This window comes from Cherax quadricarinatus, unplaced genomic scaffold (genome assembly GCF_038502225.1).
Source record: "Cherax quadricarinatus isolate ZL_2023a unplaced genomic scaffold, ASM3850222v1 Contig321, whole genome shotgun sequence".
Classification (NCBI taxonomy): domain Eukaryota; kingdom Metazoa; phylum Arthropoda; class Malacostraca; order Decapoda; family Parastacidae; genus Cherax; species Cherax quadricarinatus.
The window spans coordinates 182,930-207,500 of NW_027195347.1; the positions used below are offsets into that span (position 1 = coordinate 182,930).

The following is a 24,571-nucleotide window of genomic DNA, read 5'->3' on the forward strand; positions in this document are numbered from 1 at the left end:
TGGTACACAGGGTGTGTTGTGTGGTACACTGGGCGTGTTGTGTGGTACACTGGGTGTGTTGTGTGGTACACTGGGTGTGTTGTGTGGTACACAGGGTGTGTTGTGTGGCACACAGGGTGTGTTGTGTGGTACACAGGGTGTGTTGTGTGGTACACAGGGTGTGTTGTGTGGTACACTGGGTGTGTTGTGTGGTACACTGGGTGTGTTGTGTGGTACACTGGGTGTGTTGTGTGGTACACTGGGTGTGTTGTGTGGTACACAGGGTGTGTTTTGTGGTACATTGGGTGTGTTGCGTGGTACATTGGGTGTGTTGTGTGGTACACTGGGTGTGTTGTGTGGTACACTGGGTGTGTTGTGTGGTACACAGGGTGTGTTGTGTGGTACACTGGGTGTGTTGTGTGGTACACAGGGTGTGTTGTGTGGTACACTGGGTGTGTTGTGTGGTACACTGGGTGTGTTGTGTGGTACACAGGGTGTGTTGCGTGGTACACTGGGTGTGTTGTGTGGTACACTGGGTGTGTTGTGTGGTACACAGGGTGTGTTGTGTGGTACACTGGGTGTGTTGTGTGGTACACTGGGTGTGTTGTGTGGTACACTGGGTGTGTTGCGTGGTACACAGGGTGTGTTGTGTGGTACACTGGGTGTGTTGTGTGGTACACTGGGTGTGTTGTGTGGTACACAGGGTGTGTTGTGTGGTACACAGGGTGTGTTGTGTGGTACACTGGGTGTGTTGTGTGGTACACTGGGTGTGTGTGGTACACTGGGTGTGTTGCGTGGTACACTGGGTGTGTTGTGTGGTACACAGGGTCTGTTGTGTGGTACACTGGGTGTGTTGTGTGGTACACTGGGTGTGTTGTGTGGTACACTGGGTGTGTGTGGTACACTGGGTGTGTTGTGTGGTACACTGGGTGTGTTGTGTGGTACACTGGGTGTGTTGTGTGGTACACTGGGTGTGTTGTGTGGTACACTGGGTGTGTTGTGTGGTACACAGGGTGTGTTGTGTGGTACACAGGGTGTGTTGTGTGGTACACAGGGTGTGTTGTATGGTACACTGGGTGTGTTGTGTGGTACACAGGGTGTGTTGTGTGGTACACAGGGTGTGTGTGGTACACTGGGTGTGTTGTGTGGTACACAGGGTGTGTGTGGTACACTGGGTGTGTTGTGTGGTACACAGGGTGTGTGGTACACTGGGTGTGTTGTGTGGTACACAGGGTGTGTGTGGTACACTGGGTGTGTGTGGTACACTGGGTGTGTTGTGTGGTACACTGGGTGTGTTGTGTGGTACACAGGGTGTGTTGTGTGGTACACAGGGTGTGTTGTGTGGTACACTGGGTGTGTGTGGTACACTGGGTGTGTTGTGTGGTACACTGGGTGTGTTGTGTGGTACACAGGGTGTGTTGGGTGGTACACTGGGTGTGTTGTGTGGTACACTGGGTGTGTTGTGTGGTACACTGGGTGTGTTGTGTGGTACACTGGGTATGTTGAGTGGTACACTGGGTGTGTTGTGTGGTACACTGGGTGTGTTGTGTGGTACACTGGGTGTGTTGTGTGGTACACTGGGTGTGTTGTGTGGTACACTGGGTGTGTTGTGTAGTACACTGGGTGTGTTGTGTGGTACACTGGGCGTGTTGTGTGGTACACTGGGTGTGTTGTGTGGTACACTGGGTGTGTTGTGTGGTACACTGGGTGTGTTGTGTGGTACACTGGGCGTATTGTGTGGTACACTGGGTGTGTTGTGTGGTACACTGGGCATGTTGTGTGGTACACTGGGTGTGTTGTGTGGTACACTGGGTGTGTTGTGTGGTACACTGGGTGTGTTGTGTGGTACACTGGGTGTGTTGTGTGGTACACTGGGTGTGTTGTGTGGTACACTGGGTGTGTTGTGTGGTACACTGGGTGTGTTGTGTGGTACACTGGGTGTGTTGTGTGGTACACTGGGCGTGTTGTGTGGTACACTGGGTGTGTTGTGTGGTACACTGGGTGTGTTGTGTGGTACACTGGGTGTGTTGTGTGGTACACTGGGTGTGTTGTGTGGTACACAGGGTGTGTTGTGTAGTACACTCGGTGTGTTGTGTGGTACACAGGGTGTGTTGTGTGGTACACTGGGTGTGTTGTGTGGTACACTGGGTGTGTTGTGTGGTACACAGGGTGTGTTGTGTGGTACAATGGGTGTGTTGTGTGGTACACTGGGTGTGTTGTCTGGTACACTGGGTGTGTTGTGTGTTACACTGGGTGTGTTGTGTGGTACACTGGGTGTGTTGTGTGGTACACTGGGCGTGTTGTGTGGTACACTGGGTGTGTTATGTGGTACACTGGGTGTGTTGTGTGGTACACTGGGTGTGTTGTGTGGTACACTGGGTGTGTTGTGTGGTACACAGGGTGTGTTGTGTAGTACACTCGGTGTGTTGTGTGGTACACTGGGTGTGTTGTGTGGTACACTGGGTGTGTTGTGTGGTACACAGGGTGTGTTGTGTGGTACAATGGGTGTGTTGTGTGGTACACTGGGTGTGTTGCGTGGTACACTGGGTGTGTTGTGTGGTACACTGGGTGTGTTGTGTGGTACACTGGGTGTGTTGTGTGGTACACTGGGTGTGTTGTGTGGTACACTGGGTGTGTTGTGTGGTACACTGGGTGTGTTGTGTGGTACACTGGGTGTGTTGTGTGGTACACAGGGTGTGTTGTGTGGTACACTGGATGTGTTGTGTGGTACACAGGGTGTGTTGTGTGGTACACTGGGTGTGTTGTGTGGTACACTGGGTGTGTTGTGTGGTACACTGGGTGTGTTGTGTGGTACACAGGGTGTGTTGTGTGGTACACTGGGTGTGTTGTGTGGTACACAGGGTGTGTTGTGTGGTACACTGGGTGTGTTGTGTGGTACACTGGGTGTGTTGTGTGGTACACTGGGTGTGTTGTGTGGTACACAGGGTGTTTTGTGTGGTACACTGGGTGTGTTGTGTGGTACACAGGGTGTGTTGTGTGGTACACTGGGTGTGTTGTGTGGTACACTGGGTGTGTTGTGTGGTACACTGGGTGTGTTGTGTGGTACACTGGGTGTGTTGTGTGGTACACTGGGTGTGTTGTGTGATACACTGGGTGTGTTGTGTGATACACAGGGTGTGTTGTGTGGTACACTGGGTGTGTTGTGTGGTACACTGGGTGTGTTGTGTGGTACACAGAGTGTGTTGTGTGGTACACTGGGTGTGTTGTGTGGTACACTGGATGTGTTGTGTGATACACAGGGTGTGTTGTGTGGTACACTGGGTGTGTTGTGTGGTACACTGGATGTGTTGTGTGATACACAGGGTGTGTTGTGTGATACACAGGGTGTGTTGTCTGGTACACTGGGTGTGTTGTGTGGTACACTGGGTGTGTTGTGTGGTACACAGGGTATGTTGTGTGGTACACAGGGTGTGCTGTGTGGTACACAGGGTGTGTTGTATGGTACACTGGGTGTGTTGTGTGGTACACTGGGTGTGTTGTGTGGTACACTGGGTGTGTTGTGTGGTACACTGGGTGTGTTGTGTGGTACACTAGGTGTATTGTGTGGTACACTAGATGTGCTGTTTGGTACATTAGATGTATTGTGTGGTACACTACGTGTATTGTGTGGTACACTAGGTGTATTGTGTGGTACACTAGATGTGCTGTTTGGTACATTAGATGTATTGTGTGGTACACTGCGTGTATTGTGTGGTACTCTATATGTATTGTGTGGTACACTAGATGTGCTGTTTGGTACACTAGATGTATTGTGTGGTACACTAGATGTGTGGTACACTAGATGTGTTGTGTAATACACTATTTATGCTCTGTGGTACATTAGGTGTGTTGTGTGGTGCATTAGGTGTGCTATGTGGTACACTAGGTGTGTTGTGTGGTACACAAAGTGTGTTGTGTGGTACACTAGGTGTGCTGTGTGGTACATCAGGTGCGTTGTGTGGTACAGGTGTGTTGTGCGGTACACAAAGTGTGTTGCTGGTACACTTGGTGTGCTGTGTAGTACATTGGGTGTCCTGTGTATTACACTAGGTGTGTTGTGTGGTACACTAGGTGTGTTGTGTGGTACACTAGGTGTGCTGTGTGGTACACTTGGTGAGTTGTGTGGTACATTAGGAGTGTTGTGTGGTACATTAGGTGTGTTGTGTGGTACACTAGGTGTGTTGTGTGGTACACTAGGTGTGTTGTGTGGTACACTAGGTGATTGTGTGGTACACTAGGTGTGTTGTGTGGCACATTAGGTGTGCTGTGTGGTACACTAGGTGTGTTGTGTGGCACATTAGGTGTGCTGTGTGGTACACTAGGTGTGCTGTGTGGCACATTAGGTGTGCTGTGTGGTACACTAGGTGTGCTGTATGGTACACTAGGTGTGCTGTGGTACACTAGGTGTGTTGTGTGGTACATAAGGTGTGCTGTGTGGTACACTAGGTGTGTTGTGTGGTACACTAGGTGTGCTGTGGTACACTAGGTGTGCTGTGTGGTACACTAGGTGTGCTGTGGTACACTAGGTGTGTTGTGTGGTACACTAGGTGTGCTGTGTGGTACATTAGGTGTGCTGTGGTACACTAGGCGTGCTGTGTGGTACACTAGGCGTGCTGTATGGTACACTAGGCGTGCTTTGCGGTACACTAGGCGTGCTGTATGGTACACTAGGTTTGCTGTGGTACACTAGGCGTGCTGTGTGGTGCACTAGGCGTGCTGTGTGGTACATTAGGCTTGCTGTATGGTACACTAGGTTTGCTGTATGGTACACTAGGCTTGCTGTATGGTACACTAGGCTTGCTGTGTGGTACACTAGGCGTGCTGTGTGGTACACTAGGTTTGCTGTATGGTACACTAGGCTTGCTGTATGGTACACTAGGCGTGCTGTGTGGTGCACTAGGCGTGCTGTGTGGTACACTAGGCGTGCTGTGTGGTACACTAGGCGTGTTGTGTGGTACACTAGGCGTGCTGTGTGGTACACTAGGCGTGCTGTGTGGTACACTAGGCGTGTTGTGTGGTACACTAGGTGTGCTGTGTGGTACACTAGGCGTGCTGTGTGGTACACTAGGCGTGTTGTGTGGAACTCTAGGCGTGCTGTGTGGTACACTAGGTGTGCTGTGTGTTACACTAGGCGTGCTGTGTGGTACACTAGGCGTGTTGTGTGGTACACTAGGCGTGCTGTGTGGTACACTAGGTGTGCTGTGTGGTACACTAGGCGTGCTGTGTGGTGCACTAGGCGTGCTGTGTGGTACACTAGGTGTGCTGCGTGGTACACTAGGCGTGCTGTGTGGTGCACTAGGCGTGCTGTGTGGTACACTAGGTGTGCTGTGTGGTACACTAGGTGTGCTGTGTGGTGCACTAGGCGTGCTGTGTGGTACACTAGGCGTGTTGTGTGGTACACTAGGTGTGCTATGTGGTACACTAGGCGTGCTGTGTGGTACACTAGGCGTGCTGTGTGGTACACTAGGCGTGCTGTGTGGTACACTAGGCGTGCTGTGTGGTACACTAGGTGTGCTGTGTGGTACACTAGGTGTGCTGTGTGGTACACTAGGTGTGCTGTGTGGTACACTAGGTGTGCTGTGTGGTACAATTGGTGTGCTGTGTGGTACACTAGGTGTGCTGTGTGGTGCACTAGGCGTGCTGTGTGGTACACTAGGCGTGTTGTGTGGTACACTAGGTGTGCTATGTGGTACACTAGGCGTGCTGTGTGGTACACTAGGCGTGCTGTGTGATACACTAGGCGTGCTGTGTGGTACACTAGGCGTGCTGTGTGGTACACTAGGTGTGCTGTGTGGTACACTAGGTGTGCTGTGTGGTACACTAGGTGTGCTGTGTGGTACACTAGGTGTGCTGTGTGGTACACTAGGTGTGCTGTGTGGTACACTAGGTGTGCTGTGTGGTACACTAGGTGTGCTGTGTGGTACACTAGGTGTGCTGTGTGGTACACTAGGTGTGCTGTTCAGTACACTAGGTGTGCTGTGTGGTACACTAGGTGTGCTGTTCAGTACACTAGGTGTGCTGTGTGGTACACTAGGTGTGCTGTTCAGTACACTAGGTGTGCTGTGTGGTACACTAGGTGTGCTGTGTGGTACACTAGGTGTGCTGTGTCGTACACTAGGTGTGCTGTTCAGTACACTAGGTGTGTTGTGTGGTACACTAGGTGTGCTGTGTGGTACACTAGGTGTGCTGTGTGGTACACTAGGTGTGCTGTGTGGTACACTAGGTGTGCTGTGTGGTACGCTAGGTGTGTTGTGTGGTACACTAGGTGTGCTGTGTGGTACACTAGGTGTGCTGTGTGGTACACTAGGTGTGCTGTGTGGTACACTAGGTGTGCTGTGTGGTACACTAGGTGTGCTGTGTGGTACACTAGGTGTGCTGTGTGGTACACTAGGTGTGCTGTGTGGTACACTAGGTGTGTTGTGTGGTACACTAGGTGTGCTGTGTGGTACACTAGGTGTGCTGTGTGGTACACTAGGTGTGCTGTGTGGTACACTAGTTGTGCTGTGTGGTACACTAGGTGTGCTGTGTGTTACACTAGGTGTGCTGTGTGGTATACTAGGTGTGCTGTGTGGTACACTAGGTGTGCTGTGTGGTACACTAGGTGTACTGTGTGGTACACTATGCGTGCTATGTGGTACAGTAGGTGTGCTGTGTTACACTAGGTGTGCTGTGTGTTACACTAGGTGTGCTGTGTGGTACACTAGGTGTGCTGTGTGGTACACTAGGTGTGCTGTGTGGTACACTAGGTGTGCTGTGTGTTACACTAGGTGTGCTATGTGGTACAGTAGGTGTGCTGTGTGTTACACTAGGTGTGCTGTGTGGTACACTAGGCGTGCTGTGTGTTACACTAGGTGTGCTGTGTGGTACACTAGGTGTGCTGTGTGTTACACTAGGTGTGCTGTGTGATATGACTTAATAACTTAGCTAAGCTTCCAAACATTTAATCATCTTTGCCATACGGGTAGAGCGCTTTTGTGTAAATATAATATTATAGCAAGTTTTAACATAATCACAAGAAACTATAAATATAATGAAGCCTTTCCTCAGGGGAGGTGCCTGCATTCCTGTGATGGGGCTCTTGATCCAAGGAAAAGGACTGTTCATCCTCCCTCTTCTTCCATCCTTGATTAAAAGTAAATGTAATGCAGTTTTCTGCACATCCAGTAGACCGGTAACTTGACTTCTAATTTGTCATTTTACAGAAAAATATTAACACATAATAATGTATTTATTTTGAGAACAAGTCAGCCCACTCTGCAGGATGTGCTGAGGGCTACTTTTTGGGTTGGCTCAGCTAGTACCTAACTATTCCATTCACTGTGCAGGGCTACGGATGCTAATTCGTTTGTCATCCCACAACCTCTTAAAACAACTGATATAGCTGCACTCCACATAAGTGGCAATAAAGCAGTCGCAAAGAATTGTAGATCGATAGCACTAACATACCACATCACAAAAATCTCTGGAAGGGTTCTAAGAAGAATGATCGCCAACCACTTGGATGCTCAACAATTGCAGAACCCAGGGCAGCACAAGTTTAGAGCAGAGCAGGTCACTCCTGCCTCTCGCAACTACTGGACCACTATGACATAGTCTTGGATGCACTGGAGGACAAACAGAAAGCAGATGTAGTATACACAGACTTTGCGTGAGCCTTCGACAAGCGTAATCATGGTGTAATACCACGCAAAATGTTTGACAATGGAATAACAGGAAAAATGGGTATACGGATCTTTAACTTTGTAATCAATAGAACACGAAGAGTAACATTATTTATTAAACAAAGTTGTCAGAGGCGGTTTCAGTGAAAAGCTATGTTCCACAAGGTACATTTCTCGCTCCCATTCTTATCCTCATCCTCATATCTGACATAAACCGACCATAGCACTGCTTCTTCCTTTGCTGACAATACTAGAATTTGCATGAGTGTCATCTATTCGAAGACACTGCAAATTTCCAAGCGGATATAAATTTAGTCTTCTAATGAGCCACAGAAAACAATATAAAGTTCAATTAAGATAAATTCAGTTACTCCGCGATGTAAAACTTGAAGAAATAAAAGCCAGATCAGAAAATAAAACAAATTCCATTCACACAATAGAGAGGAAAATTTATGTAAGTGCTTGGAAGTGATAATGTCTGAGGATCTCACTTTCAAAGACCACGACACTGTCATTATTACATCTGCGAGGAAAGTGATAGGATTGATAATTAAAGTGATAGGACTGTTCTCTCTAGGCTGAAATACTGTTGTACACTAACGGCCCCTTTCCAGGAAGGCTATATTGCAGATCTGGAGAATATCCAGAGAACTTTCACTGCTCATATAAGTACAGCCAAACACCTCAATTCCTGGGACAGTTTGAAGTCCCTTGGAATGCAGGCGACATACATCATGTTTTACACCTGGAAAATATTAGAGTAACTAATCCCAAATCTGCACACACAAATCACTCTCTTAGAAAGCAAAAGTCAAGGCAAGCGGTGCAGCATCACCGAACGAAAAGCAGGTGTGCTGTGAGTACACTAAGAAACAACACAGTAAGTGTCAGCGGCTCAAAACTGTTCACGTGCCACCCAGTATACATAAGGGGGATTACTAATAGACCCCTGGCTGTCTTCTAGAGGAAGCTGGACATATACCTAAAGTCAGTACCTGACCAGCCGAGCTGTAGTTAGTACGTTGGATTGCTTGCAGCCAGCAGTAACAGCCTGGGTGATCAGGCTCTGATCCACCACGAGGCCTGGTCATGGACCGGGCCGCGGGGATGTTGACCCCCGGAATACCCTTCAGTTAACAGGCATATGCGAAAAATTAGACTAGTCTTCGAACGAAGCGTGACTGCTAATTTCGTAGATACATTATTTAAGATACTGAGGTAGTTGGTTATATTAACCCTAACCAAAACTTCAAGAAGTTTATTGTGGTGGTTAACATACAAGAGGCAACACTGTCACATTAACCAAATGAGGATCATGACAGACAACAGGGCTCTGTTATTTTACTACTAATAAATAATAAATCATTGAAACAGTCTGCAGTATCTGCCTAAACTATCAAAACCATAGCTTCCAGAGTTTGACGTTCATCTGAGAAATCTAACCGATTAAGTTTGAGGAACCTGTACAAGTTACAACACTCACCCCAGTGTCTCTGCAGATGATAGGTAACAGGTTAGTAAGGCTTTTGTTGTAGAAGCTGCGGGAGGCTATATATAATCTGAAATCAAACTCGTACTTCTAAGCAGACCTAATATTTCGTGCTCTCTTACTAAAGGTTAGAGGAAGAATTTCTGAAATTTTCGCATTATTTTTTACTCTCATTGGTATACGCTATATAAGATGCTGCCGAATATCATATAACACGAGAAGTGTTGTATGTTTTCAAATGCTACACCTGTTCTACTTTGAGAAAGTTTGCAAAGTCAAAATTTTTACAAATTTCATCTTACTCATGATTGACTATACGAAGCGAAGAATCAAAATTAAATGAAAATGAAGTCCGTTCGATGTAATAACCTCTTTGACAAATTTGATTCAGAAAATTATTTATATAAGCAAAAACAAACACAGTTATTTCTTGCTGTTTATATGTTGTCTTTGATAATAAGTACACAGGAACTGTTTTAATACAACCTGTGTATTGTAGCCCGGGAGTGTACGACTTCACAAAACACTAAAATAAACCCTGAAAGTGCTGCAACGATTACATTACGATGAATATTATTTAGGTGTTTGTCATTATTTTATCTGTTACGAGTAAACTTGAGATATTTCCTTAGAATATTTACTGCCTATCTTATTTTTATTATTAAAATTACTCATAAATCATTTATGCTTTGTATATGTATATATATATATATATATATATATATATATATATATATATATATATATATATATATATATATATATATATATATATATATATATATATATATATATATCTGTGTGTGTGTGTGTGTGTGTGTGTGTGACTTCTTTTCCTTGGGGTGTGTGAAGAGCACAGTTTACGTACCACCGCTACCTGTAAAACGGTTGTCACTGCTGCCGTAGTCAACCATAGTGACACCCGGTGGTCACTGCTGCTGTGGTCCACCATAGTGACACCTGGTAGTCATTGCTGCCGTGGTCCACCATAGTGACACCCGGTAGTCACTGCTGCCGTGGTTCACCATATTGGCACCCGCTGGTCACTGCTGCCGTGGTCCACCACAGTGACATTCGGTGGTCACTGCTGCCGTGGTCCACCATAGTGACACCCGGTGGTCACTGCTGCCTTGGTCCACCATAGTGACACCCGGTGGTCACTGCTGCCGTGATCCACAACAGTGACACCAGGTGGTCACTGCTGCCTGGTCCACCATAGTGACACCCTGTGGCCACTGCTGCTGTGGTCCACCATAGTGACACCCAGTGGTCACTGCTGCTGAGGTCCATCATAGTGACACCCGGTGGTTACTACTACAGTGGTCCACCATAGTGACACTCGGTGGTCACTGCTGCAGTGGTCCACCATAGTGACACTCGGTGGTCACTGCTGCCGTGGTCCACCATAGTGACACCCGGTTGTCACTGTTGCTGTCGTCTGCCATAGTGACAACCGGTGGTCACTGCTGCTGTGGTCCACCATAGTGACACCCTTTAGTCACTGCTGACGTGGTCCACCATAGTGACACCTGGTTGTCACTGCTGGTGTGGTTCACCATAGTGACACTCGGTGGTCACTGCTGCCGTGGTCCATAACAGTGACATCAGGTGGTCACTGGTGCCGTGGTCCACCATAGTGACACCCAGTGGTCACTGTTGCTGTGGTCCACCATAGTGACTCTCGGTGATCACTGCTGCGGTGGTCCACCATAGTGACACCCGGTGGTCACTGCTGCCGTGTTCCACCATAGTGACACCCGGTAGTCACTGTTGCTATGGTTCACCACAGTGACACCCATTGGTCACTGCTGCCGTGGTCCACCATAGTGACACCCAGTGGTCACTGTTGCTGTAGTCCACCATAGTGACTCTCGGTGGTCGCTGCTGCGGTGGTCCACCATAGTGACACCCGGTGGTCACTGCTGCCGTGTTCCACCATAGTGACACCCGGTGGTCAATGCTGCTGTGGTCCACCATAGTGATACCCGGTGGTCACTGCTGCTGTGGTCCACCATAGTGATACCCGGTGATCACTGCTTCTGTGGTCCACCATAGTGACACCCTTTGATCACTGCTGCCGTGGTCCACCATAGTGACACCCAATGGTCACTGCTGGTGTGGTCCACCATAGTGACACCCGGTGGTCACTGCTGCCGTGGTCCACAACAGTGACACCAGGTGGTCACTGCTGCCTGGTTCACCATAGTGACACCCAGTGGCCACTGCTGTTGTGGTCCACCATAGTGACACCCAGTGGTCACTGCTGCTGAGGTCCACCATAGTGACACACGGTGGTTACTGCTACTGTGGTCCACCATAGTGACACTCAGTGGTCACTGCTGCAGTGGTCCACCATAGTGACACCCGGTGGCCACTGTTGCTGTTTACCACCATAGTGACATCCTTTGGTAACTGCTGCTGAGGTCCACCATAGTGACACCCGGTGGTCACTGCTACCGTGTTCCACCAGAGTGACACCCGGTGATCACTGCTACCGTGGTCCACCATAGTGACACCCGGTGATCACTGCTGCCGTGGTCCACCATAGTGACACCCGGTGATCACTGCTGCCGTGGTCCACCATAGTGACACCCGGTGGTCACTGCTGCCGTGGTCCACCATAGTGACACCCGGTGGTCACTGCTGCCGTGGTCTACCATAGTCACAATCATATCACTGGGATCACCACGCATATTGAAGGGAACAAACAGGTGGTGTTGAGGAAAACTGTTGCAAGAATCGATAAAAAAAAAAACGAAGAAAAAATCTAACAAAAAATGGTGCATAACTCTGGCAACACAGGTACTTACTGACTTGGCCTGTTTTTTTTGTTTGTGTGTGTGTGCGTGTGTGTGTGAATGTTTGAGTGTATGTATGAGTAACTCTCAATCGTGAGGTAAAATGTTAACGTTTTTAACCAATGTTGCGGCCTTCTATCAAACTAGTGGTTAGATTGTTAACCTGCCGGCCTGCAGTGCCACTGGGTACGTCATCAACCCAATGTGGGGACTGCTGAGCCGGCCTTACGGCGAGTGTTCACCAGACTGCCTCACGGAGTACACCGTGATACCTACTGACTCACTGATGATTTCAGTCAACTGTTCGCCTTCTGGCTGCAATTTTACTGGTCACTCAGATGTTACTACACTGATATAAAATCAGTGTTTGTAATGACCAATTTCGAAAAAAATGGCCGATACTTATACTCTGGCACATCCCTGGTCCTAAATATACTGCTTGTACATCACGTGTCAGAGTGCAAGACTGCTGCAGTTACCCAGCCAGCAACCCACCACGTGTGTGTGTGGGGGGAGGGGTTAGTAGTAGTGTGTACTCGCCTATTTGTGGTTGAAGGGGTTGAGTCATAGCTCCTTGCCCCGCCTCTTCACTGATCGCTATTAGGTCCTCTTTCCGTGCTCCATCAGCTTTATCAAACCTCTTCTTAAAACTAGGAATGGTTCCTGCCTCCACTACGTCACTTTCAGGTTATTCCACTTCCTGACAACTCCATGACTGAAGAAATACTACCTAACATCCCTCTGACTCATTTGAGTCTTCAACTTCCAATTGTGACCCCTTGTTTCTGTGTCCCATCACTAGAACATCCTGTCTCTGTCCACCGTGTCAATTTCTCGCAGTATTCCATAAGTCGTTATCATGTCTCCCCTAACCTTCCTGTCCTCCAGTATCGTCAGGCCGATTTCCCTTAACTTTTCTTCGTAGGACATTTCCCTTAGCTCTGGGACTAGTCTTGTTGCAAATCTTTGCACTTTCTCTAATTTCTTGACGTACTTGGCCAGGTGTGGGTTTCAAACTGGTGCTGCATACTGCAGTATGGGACTGGCGTACACGGTGTACAGAGTCTTGAACGGTTTCTTACTGAGGTATAGGAACGCTATTCTTAGGTTTCCCAGGCGCCCATATGCTGCAGCACTTATCTGGTTCATGTGCATCTCAGATGTGCTCGATATTATACCCCAAGATCCTTTTCCTTGAGCAAGATTTGCAGTCTTTGGCCACCTAGTCTATACTCTGTCTGCGGTCTTCTTTGCCCTTACCCCAGTCTTCATGACTTTGCATTTTGGCGGGGTTAAATTCAAGGAGCCAGTTGCTGGACCAGGCTTGCAGCCTGTCCAGATCCCTTTATAGTCCTGCCTGCACCTCATCCGATTTAATTCTCCTCATTAACTTCACATCTGCAAACAGGGATACTTCTGAGTGTATCTCTTCAGTCATGTCATTCACATATACCAAAAACAGCACTGGTCCTAGGACTGACCCCTGTGGAACCCCGCTCGTCACAGGCCTCCACTCTGACACCTCGTCACATACCATGATTCGTTGTTGCCTCTCGTGTATTCTCTGATGCACTGCAGTGCCTTTCCTGTTGTGTGCCTGATCCTCTAGCTTCTGCGCTAACCTCTTGTGAGGAACTGTGTTGAAGTCCTTCTTGCAATCCAAGAAAATGCAATCTACCCACCCCTCTCTCTCATGTCGTACTTCAGCTATATTGTCATTAAACTCCAGTAGGTTTGTGACACAAAATATCCCTTCCCTGAAACCGTGCTGGCTGTCGTTTATAAACTTGTTCCTTTCCAGGTGCTCCACCACTCTCCTGATAATCTTCTCCATGACTTTGCCCCTCAAGGAAGGCTCCTTGACGCTGGTGAGGGGCTCTTGATCTAGGGAATTGGATCTGTGCTCCAGTTCCCTGAATTAAGCCTGAATGCCTTCCATCCCCCCATAGGCGCTGTATAATCCTACGGGTTTAGTGCTTCCCCCTTGATTATAATAATAATAATCCATGACTTTGCATACTATACACATCAGTGACACTGGTCTGTAGTTTTTTGCTTCATGTATGTCTCCTTTCTAAAAAATTGGGACTACATTTCCGTCTTCCATACCTCAGGTAGTTGCCCAGTTTCAATGGATGTGTTGAAGATTGTTGTTAGTAGCACACACAGCGTCTCTGCTCCCTCTAAGGACCGAAGGAGACATGTCCGGTCCCACCACCTTTGAGATGTTAAGTTCACTTAGCAGCTTCTTCACTTCCACCTCGGTTGTGTGTATTTCGTCCAGCACTTGTTGAAATATCCCTCCTTGGTGTACCCCGCTATTCTGACTTAACAGAGTTCTTACTGTCTCCACTGTAAATACTTTTTTAAATCTCATGTTGAGCTCCTCACATACATCTTGGTCATTTCCTGTGAGCTCCCCACCTTCCTTCCTCACCCTGATTACCTGGTCCTTGACTGTTGTTGTTCTCCTGATGTGGCTATACAACAGCTTTGGGTCAGACATGACTCTCGATGCTTAGTCGTTCTCGTACTGTCGTTTATCTGTGCATACTCGTTTCTGGCTCTTCGACTAATCTCTCTATTTTCTTGTGGTCTTTTGTCTTCTGTGCTTTTTCCATTCTCTAGTGCACTTAGTTTTTGCCTCCCTACACCTTCGGGTGAACCAAGGGATCCCATTATTTCTGTTGCCCTCTGGAACAAACCACTCCTCTGCCTCCTTGCATTTTTCTGTCACGTAGTCAATTTCGTTTACTGATTTCGTTTACTCTGTGTGTGTGTGTGGTTAGTAATAGTGTGTACTCACCTATTTGTACTCGCCTATTTGTGGTTGCAGGGGTCGGGTCATAGCTCCTGGCCCCGCCTCTTCACTGATTGCTACTAGGTCCTCTCTCTCCCTGCTCCATGAGCTTCATCATACCTCGCCTTAAAACAATGAACAGTTCCAGCCTCCACTACGTCACTTTCTAGGCTATTCCACGGCCTGACTACTCTGACTAAAGAAATACTTCCTAACATCCCTTTAATTCATCTGAGTCTTCAACTTCCAATTGTGACCTCTTGTTTCTGTGTCCCATCTCTGGAACATCTCGTCTTTGTCCACCTTGTCTATTCCACGCAGTATTTTATGTCGTTATCATGTCTCCCCTGACCCTCCTGTCCTCCAGTGTCGTCAGGCCGATTTCCCTCAACCTTTCTTCGTAGGACAATCCCCTTAGCTCTGGGACTAGTTTTGTTGCAAACCTTTGCACTTTCTCTAATTTCTTGACGTGCTTGACCAGGTGTGGATTCCAAACTGGTGCTGCATACTCTAGTATGGGCCTGACGTAAATGGTATACAAAGTCTTGAACGATTCCTTACTGAGGTATCGGAACGCTATCCGTAGGTTTGCCAGACGCCCGTAAGCTGCAGCAGTTATCTGATTGATGAGCGCCTCAGGAGATATGCTTGGTCTTATACTCACCCCCAGATCTTTTTCCTTGAGTGAGGTTTGCAGTCTTTGGCCATCTAGACTATATTGAGTCTGTGGCCTTCTTTGCCCTTCCCCAATCTTCATGACTTTGCATTTGGCAGGGTTAAACTCAAGGAACCAGTTGCTGGACCATGCTTGTAGCCTGTCCCGGTCTCTTTGTAGTCCTGTCTGATCCTCGTCCGATTTGATTCTTCTCATTAATTTCACATTATCTGCAAACAAGGACACTTTTGAGTCTATCCCTTCCGTTATGTCATTCACATACACCAGAAACAGCACAGGTCCTAGGACAGACCCCTGTGGAACCCCGCTTGTCACAGGCGCCCACTCTGACACCTAGTCACGTACCATGACTCGTTCTTGCCTCCATGTCAGGTATTATCTGATCCATTGCAGTGCCTTTCCTGTTATGTGTGCCTGATCCTCTAGCTTTTGCAGTAACCTCTTGGAGGAACTGTGTCGAAGGCCTTCTTGCAGTCCAAAAAAATGCAGTCGATCCACCCCTCTCTCTTTTGTCTTACTTCTGTCACCTTGTCATAAAACTCCAGTAGGTTTTTGACACAGGATTTTCCTTCCCTGAAACTGTGCTGGTTGTCAATTATACACTTGTTTCTTTCCAGGTGCTCCACCACTCTCCTCCTGATGATCTTCTCCATGACTTTGCATACTATACACGTTAGTGATACAGGTCTGTAGTTCAGTGCCTCACGTCTGTCTCCCTTTTTAAAAATTGGGACTACATTTGCCATCTTCCATACCTCAGGGAGTTGCCCAGTTTCAATGGATGTGTTGAAGATCTTTGTTAATGGCACACACAGCATCTCTGCTCCCTCTCTAAGGACCCACAGAGAGATGTTGTCTGGTCCCACCGCCTTTGAGGTGTCAAGTTCACATAGCAGCTTCTTCACCTCCTCCTTGGTTATGTGTACCTCATCCAGCACTTGTTGGTGTACCCCCCCCCCTGTTCTGATTTCCTGGAGTCCTACTGGTTTCCACTGTAAATACTTCTTTAAATCTCGTGTTGAGCTCCTCGCATACCTCTCGGCCATTTCTTGTGAACTCCCCATCACCCTTCCTCAGTCTGATTACCTGGTTCTTGACTGTTGTTTTCCTGCTGATGTGGCTATACAACAGCTTCGGGTCAGACTTGACTTTCGATGCTATGTCATTTTCATATTGTCGCTGAGCCTCCCTTCTTATCTGTGCATATTCGTTTCTGGCTCTTCTGCTAATCTCTTTATTTTCCTGAGTTCTCTGTCTTCTGTACCTTTTCCGTTCTCTAGTACACCTAGTTTTTGCCTCCCTACACCTTTGGGTGAACCAAGGACTCGTTCTGTTCTTCCCATTATTTCTGTTTCCCTTGGGAACAAACCTCTCCTCTGCCTCCTTGCATTTTGTTGCCACATAGTCCATCATTTCTTGTACTGGTTTTCCTGTCAGTTCCCTCTCCCACTGAATGTCTTGTAGGAAGTTCCTCATGCCTGAGTAGTTCCCCCTTTTGTAGTTTGGTTTTTCCCATCCTATTCCTGCTACTCTCTCCACTTGAAGCTCAACTATGTAGTCAAAGCACAGAACCACATGATCACTAGCTCCTAGGGGCCTTTCATACATGATGTCCTCGATGTCCGAACTACTCAAGGTGAATACAAGGTCCAGTCTGGACCATCCTCGCCTCTTTCACTGGTAGAGTCTCTAACATGTTGATACATGAGGTTTTCCAGTACCACATCCATCATTTTGGCTCTCCATGTTTCGGGACCCCCATGGGGCTCCAGGTTTTCCCAGTCAATCTCCTTGTGATTGAAATCACCCATAACTAGTAACTTTGCTCCCCCCATGTGTGCTCTTCTGGCCACCTCGGCTAGTGTGTCGATCATTGCTCTGTTGGTCTCATCATATTTTTATCTTGGCCTCCTGCAGTTCTGTGGTGGGTTGTACATTACTGCAATTATCACCTTATGTCCCTCAGACTGGATTGTTCCTACTAAGTAGTCCCTTTCGCCCGTGCCATCCATTCCTTTCATTTTCTCAAAACCCCACTGGTTTTTAATGAGCAGTGCAACTCCTCCTCCTCCTCTCCTCCCTCTGTCTTTCCTGAGGATTTGATATCCGGATGGGAAGATTGCATCTGTTATTATTCTGGTGAGTTTTGTTTCTGTGAGTGCTATTATGTCTGGGGATGTCTCCTTGATTCTTTCATGCCACTCCTCACACTTATTTGTTATTCCATCTGCATTTGTATACCACACCTTCAACTTCTTTTCTAAGACTGGTCTGGGAGGTATATTGGGGTTGAGGAAGTGGGAGACCTGATAAGGAACTATGGGTGGTTGCTGTGGGGGTAGAGTTTGTGTGTGTGTGTGTGTGTGTGTGTGGGTAGTAGCAGTAGTGAGTGTGTGTGTGTGTGTAGTAGTAGTATTAGTAGCCGTAGCAGTATGCGTGTGTTAGTAATCACCTATTTATGATTGCTAGGGTCGAGTCACAGCGCGTGGCCCCGCCTGTTCACAGGTTGCTACGAAGAAACGTTTGTTTCAACCATTTTTCTAAGAGGTTTTATCGCTATTATGTCATATTTGATGACGTCATCAAAATGACGTCATCAAATATAATGACTAAGCAGGTTATTTTCGTCATATATGTATTTTTTTACGAATATTATTAGTTTTGTGTCAGTGATTAGAAAATATACTTCGTAACATCTTCTCAAGCTATTGGAAGGTACACACAAAAACGATTGTGTCCAGTCAGTTACCCACATAATCCTGATGAGGTTGGGTGTTTCTGGAGAGTTTATCTGGAGAGAGTTCCGGGGGTCAACGCCCCCGCGGCCCGGTCTGTGACCAGGCCTCCTTAGGTCAGTGTCCCAGGATGCGACCCACACCAGTCGACTAACACCCAGGTACCCATTTTACTGATGGGGAACATAGACAACAGGTGGAAAGAAACACGTCCAATGTTTCTTCTCTGGCTGGGAATCGAACCCAGGCCCTCACCGTGTGAAGCGAGAGCGTTAACCACCAGGCCACCAGCGCTCCTCATAATTTTGTTGATTTTGGGATTTTTCAACCGAAATCATGCTACCAGATGCAAACAGTAGAACTGGTGGAAAATTGATATTTTATACTGAGGGAGAGACTGAGGAAGGAAGGAGCATTGTCTCGTATCCACGCGTAACATTTTACTGTTCATCTCAAAAGTAAGTTATTCTCCTCTTTGTAACATTTTCTTCGTTATTTATGAAAAGATTGTTGAGATTTTTGCACACAGTATTCAGAAATCATGGTTTTACATTCCCATAGACTGAATTTGTAATAGCCTTTACGTTTCGTTTGTTTAAAATGGCATAAAACATACAAAATTAAGAATTGAGGTGATACAGCATATGTCGCTCAGTTCCTTCTATACAATACGTTTTTAGCCTTTGTTCACGTAAAGTAAAGTATAGCATCCCAAACATTATCAGTTTGGCACAAATTTTACTAAGTTGCTTCCTTTTCAAAAATCACTATTTTATTTTTTCTTCTTATTTGTGGGCAATCTTCATAAAACTTCTAGTATAATCAAAATTGGACTATTATTAAAATTTTCCTTGTTGAATCATGCTCCCCGCCATAAGCCAGCAGTTACTGTTGCAAGGAGAGGCGAGGTATGACCAGAGCTTTGGTAAGATGGGGGAAAGAAGGATAGGATACGATGGAAATATATAAAAAGGGTGGGTGGTAGTGGGGGTGGGGAGAAGGGGTTTAATAAAGGTATGTGGCCTAACCACTTTGATACAAGTGTGTGTGTGTGTGTATTTGCATTATTCATAATGCATAAAGTTCATAGGATGGGGTATACCCTGCTGCCCATCAGCTGCACACAGTTGATGGAAGAAGATGGTTGCTTTCCTCGAGTTGGTGGTCGGCTGAGCAGTTTCTGAGGTGTCCTGGCATAGGATGTTTGCAGATGTTACAAGGTTAGTTATAAAGTGTAATTTGTTTGAAGTCTCCATAAATTGGGTGGGTTTAACCTTGTTGGACGTAGAATGGTTCTGGTGGTACCCATTCTTCTATATCTTCGGGGAGATCACCCAGGATCATTGGTCTCGGGAAGTTTTCCTTGTGGATGAAGCCACGGTGGTCTACCATATATACTTGGAATATACCTGGAGAAGGTATCGGGGGTCAACGCCCCCGGCGCCCAGTCTGAGACCAGGCTATTGGTTTTACCACCTTCACTTGAGATGCTAGACACAATGTCTTGCAGTGCTCTCTCAGAATGGCAGGAGCACTGCAATGACCCATGTCATTTGTCATAACTGACAAATGACATGCGAGGAAAAAAAAAAAACAAAAGCGTGCAATTTGACAAGAATGCGTCTTGGAAAGACGACACAGCCAGTCGACATGGCGCCTGGAACTAGGCACTGGCATGTAATCTGATAAGATTACATGCCAGTTATATAAACACAAGGTTTCCATTACTCCACTTTGTTGTGATTCCAAAATAATCAAGGATCCACTAATCACTTAATCTAATCCCTAGGACCCTAAAACTGCGATTATTAAATAGGTGTTGGCTGCAGTATTGCTAGGGGCCCCTCGCAAGAGCCCAACACCTGTTACATGGTGCCTCTAGCGTCTACGAAACTTTACAGCCTACTCCCGCCCGTTTGAAATAAGTATCCCTAGGCGGGCACTGGGCAAGGGTTGCCAGATATGGTAAAAATATGGACACTTACACAAGTCATTAAGCTATTTTTCGATATAACTCAATTTCCACAATTTTTCGATTTTTTTTTCTTTTTGAGAGCGCGCGGAAAATTGTCAAAGAATGTAATATGGGTGGATGGGGCTGTGGGCGGGAGTGGGAAGTGGGCGGAGGGGGGCAGATCTGAACTCACTAGGGAGGACATCCTACAGTGGAACACCCTACAGTGTGACACCCTGTAGTGGGACTCCCTACAGTGTGACTCCGAACAGCGAGATTTATCGCTACGCAGACTTACTGTAACAACAAGAATACTTACTACTGTAGAAACGCTAATATTTGCAAAGAAACACAAAGCAAACGTAATATTCCGCTATACGTTTAGCTATGATACCAGTTCGAGTAGCCAGAAAAAGCTCCTTAGTACGACGGTCTTCTATTTTCGTCTCCCTACCTACAGCCTTTGATGAATAAGACACGTGTTCAACACCTGGGTATCTTTATTATGAAGACGTTTCGCCTGCAAGTAACGTTATCAATTCAATACAGAGGTTATATGAAGGTGTTAAATAAAGTCCCTGGATGGTGAAATATCTTCATTACAAAGATACCCAGGTGTTGCACGTGTGTCTTATTCATCATCTTGTTGGTAATGTATACCATTAATGTGTATAATGGTCGCCAGGACCGGGGTTGTATACCATTAATGCTATCTACAGCCTTTATATACCCTCCAGATATCGTGAGTCTGACCCTACGCAGGTGTACCCCAGGTCAGCATGACTAATAATAAAACATAAGAAAGGAGCACCGCAATAGGCCCACCGGCCCTCCTTCAAGCATGGGATTTTAATTTTAACAATATTGATTGTACTTCTATGATCGGTAATTTGGAGTGCAGTGACTTCTCTGATGTAGCTCAAGAGAACTTTGTGAAGAAGTTTGTAACGGTACCAACCTGAGATAATACTCTGAGATAATACCCTCATAAATAATCTGGAGATCATTGAAGAGATTGATACAAGTGATCACAAATCTATTGATTTTAATACTATCTGGGAGTATGGGAATGAAGATGAAGAATGGGATTAGAAAAGCTAAACAAGACTATAAAATTAAAGTAGTGAATCAAAGACAAATCTAAAAGGGTTCTTTCAAGCATATAGGACAAAAGTCAGGGAAAATAAGACCACTGAGAACTAGGTCTGGAGAGCTTACCGATAATGAGCAGGAGATATGGCCCCTTTTTTAATAGTTATTTCCTGTCAGTATTCATACAAGAAATATGCATTAAACGATAACTTGAAAAACGCACAGAAACTCCTCCAACCATCGTATGAGATTCAGTGACGCTTGCCTAGTGATCAAAGAAACAAATTTCTGCAGATGTAAATGCCTTGAATCATCTTTAATCGCCATTTCAGACACCATTAAATGAAGACTAATGGACTGAACACATCGACTTCAGGCTGAGGGACTGATTACCTCAAACTTCTCCTCCACTGTTTCTTAGCATTGAACAGAGAAAGCTGCTGGCTGGCGAAAATCTTCCAGAATAAAAATGCCCAAGTGTCTTATCATCAAAATACAGGTAGCTTCGTCATTTCGGAAGAATTAGCAGGAATTCTATTATAGATAATAAACCCTGCCATCACATAGCAACCAAGAGTTACCTCCACTTATACCACTATTACTGTTACAGCTGCCACTACTACTAGGACTATTACTACTACTACTACCACTGGGACAACAAGCCCATATTATGGATGTTCAACACACCTCCAGAGAATCTGAGTAGCTCTGGTACTCGGGCTGCGGCCCAAGTCCAGGAATGGCTCAGAACAGAGCCTAAACCTATAGGCATGAATTACTTCCACCTGTGGATTTATCAAAGGTAACACCACCTACGACTGCTTCACCTCACCTGTCTGCAGTATAGCATCCCCTTCTTTGCACATATGCTGTATTCTTCTCAAGAGTAATGGACTAATTACATCGACTCCAGGCTGGGGGACTGATTACCTCAAACTCCTTATGATCCTCACCGTTCTTCTTTGTATTGGACTGATGAAGGCACTGTGTGGCAAATCGTTTTCACAATAAGGATACCCAAGTGTTGCATATGTGTTTAACTTACCAACCTGTCGGTTCTCTGCAACATTAATCATATTATGTTCATTAAAGTGATTTTTAATAATATCTACTATAAATGATACTAATATTTGCCTATTATAATCCTAATTTAAAGATCTAACAACACCCAACTGAGCTAGAGAGAGCACCCACACCTGTCTTAGGTAAGTGAACAACATCCCTGACAGACATATCATTTCTGACAGAGAAGTATTTGCAGTTGTCTATGAATGAATGGTACTGCATTATCCTTACAGAATTTGTCAGCTAACAATCAACACCAGTTGCTCTGGACAACCATTCATTTCTAATACCCCTTCTAGGAAAAATGCCACAGGGCGCCCTCCCTTCCTAATTATGTCTATTGTTGTCCTATACCTGCTAAGTCCTAAATCCTCATTTCTATACTTGCGAACATCGTTGCCTCCTATACTGAGACAGATAACAACAGGAATGCTCCTGTTACCTTCCGTGATGTTGTTCAGACGACTAACAATATCCTGTATCCCTGCCCCTAAGACAAAAAAAAAATCCATAGACTTAACCTGACTGTCTCCAACTAAAACAATAATCTTACCTTCACTGGCTGTGTTCGACGTGACGTTCTCGACGGTCTTTGTAAGGATGGTCTTCGCTGGGATGTCTTCACTGGCGGGTTTCGCCGAGACATTAAAATTGGTCTATCATCCACTTATATACTTCAATATCTCCTCTAATTCTACGTCTCTCAAGAGAGTGAAGGTTCAAGACTCTCGGTCTATCCATGAATGAGAGATTCTTTATATAGCGGATCAATTTTGCCATCTTTCTTTGTATGTTCTCTAATGAACTTATATCCATTCTATGGTTAGGAGACCAAAACTGAGCAGCATAGTCTTCTCTACCTCTCTTTTAATATTTACCTTATGGTCAATAAGATTATTCTCTCCTCTTCCGATGTGCCTATAAATTTTTCTCTTGTCTATCTTAACAGATGCTTTAGTCTCCTATTCATCCATTGGGATCATTATTATGTGACCTAGTTTCTCTCTGGGGAATATATATATATATACTTTGGGAACATTGTACATTATTACAAAAAAGTCATAGTTGTAAGTAAGTTTATTCAGGTATACACAAATACAGTTACATAGAATTATCATACATAGCAGCATATGTGTAGAGAACCTAGGATAACCCAAAAAAGTCAGACAGAGTGACTTATTTCCTTCATTATTGTAAGTATAATCATCGTCAATAGAATCATTAGATGGATAACCCCCATTCGAGATTAGACAGATGTTCCCTAAGTCTGTTATAATCTGTAGAACGGAAATCTGGGATTTACACATTATTATTATTCTTGTACTTTCAGATTAAATTAAAGGTAATAGATTTGTGATCACTTGTGATCTCTAGATTATTAACGAGGGTTTCCTTATTTGGCAAGACTATTTCAAGCAAATTATTGCCTCTGGTAGGTTCTGTTACTGTTTAGAAAGCAGTCCTAAACTACTTCAGATTTCCAGTCGAAGAAGTTCAGTCATTTTCACTAGAGTTAAAATTCCCTAGGTGCTCCTCGACTTATGATGGTGTTATGTTCTAAAGAACTCATCGTAAGTTAAAAATATCGAAAGTCAAATATGAATTTTTGATTAATAAATAAATAACTGGCACTGAATAAGTTAACAAATAATTACTGTAATTAAATAAATGCCAGTATTGAAAGGTAAATAAGTGAATATTACATTATCGTGTTTAGAAGCCCTAACAATTTCGCCCCAAAGATGTCTCACTATGTTGCTTTTTTAAGCTTGGGGGACAGTATATTATACTTAGTTATTTTTTCCTGAATTTCTAGAAATTTTACCCAAACAGATTCTGTGACTAATCCACCGATTTTTATACAATTTATATTCTCTTGTACATATAAACCCTTGAAAGTATACTCAGCAATCATGTTTTGACTCTTCAAATTAAACCAGGTCTCAGTTTTTGCAATAACATCAATGCTGCCTGCACATACAACCAGATATACTGTAATTCTTTCATCTTATTTCTGGCACTTTTGGTATTTGTATAAGATATTTTGAGATTATTTTTTGTCTGTACCTTTTCCATTTTATCTTTTCCGTTTCGCAATTTCTGATTTAATTACCTTTATGTTTGCCCAATGTTAAATGATGATTGTTACTCCTAAAATCCACATTATCACACAGCTCAAACCCCTGGTTCTACAATCCATCCCCCCCACACAAAAAAACCATACCACAAACTATTCTAGTTAAAAGCATTAACAGTTCCCTCCACTGCACTGACCAGTGACCCAATACCAGCCCTAGATAAACTGAAACCCATCCCTGGCAA

The 24,571-nt window shown here is 45.4% G+C and overlaps 2 protein-coding genes across 6 annotated transcripts in view; both read right to left on the bottom strand.

Moving 5' to 3' along the window:
* LOC128693309 (cytochrome P450 4c3-like) overlaps positions 1-24,571 on the bottom strand; it is a 92,949-nt gene that overhangs the window by 65,443 nt on the left and 2,935 nt on the right. For 2 of the 5 annotated variants that reach the window (XM_070080323.1, XM_070080324.1), the window contains exon 2: positions 22,017-22,168. The exons of 2 other annotated variants lie outside the window; for them this stretch is intronic. In XM_070080323.1, coding sequence (XP_069936424.1) covers positions 22,017-22,050 — 34 coding nt within the window. In that variant the 5' untranslated portion in view covers positions 22,051-22,168. Of the gene's footprint in view, positions 1-22,016; positions 22,169-24,571 lie in introns of those variants that run through there. One more of the 5 variants, XM_070080325.1, reaches the window with a different exon arrangement.
* Positions 89-11,106, bottom strand: LOC138851314 (mucin-2-like; the record flags this gene model as incomplete). Its single annotated transcript, XM_070080326.1, has 3 exons — positions 10,914-11,106; positions 8,242-8,385; positions 89-3,798 (listed from the first exon to the last, which is right to left on the bottom strand). Coding segments are annotated over exons 1-3 (4,047 nt in total), but the record flags the coding sequence as incomplete, so codon positions are not given.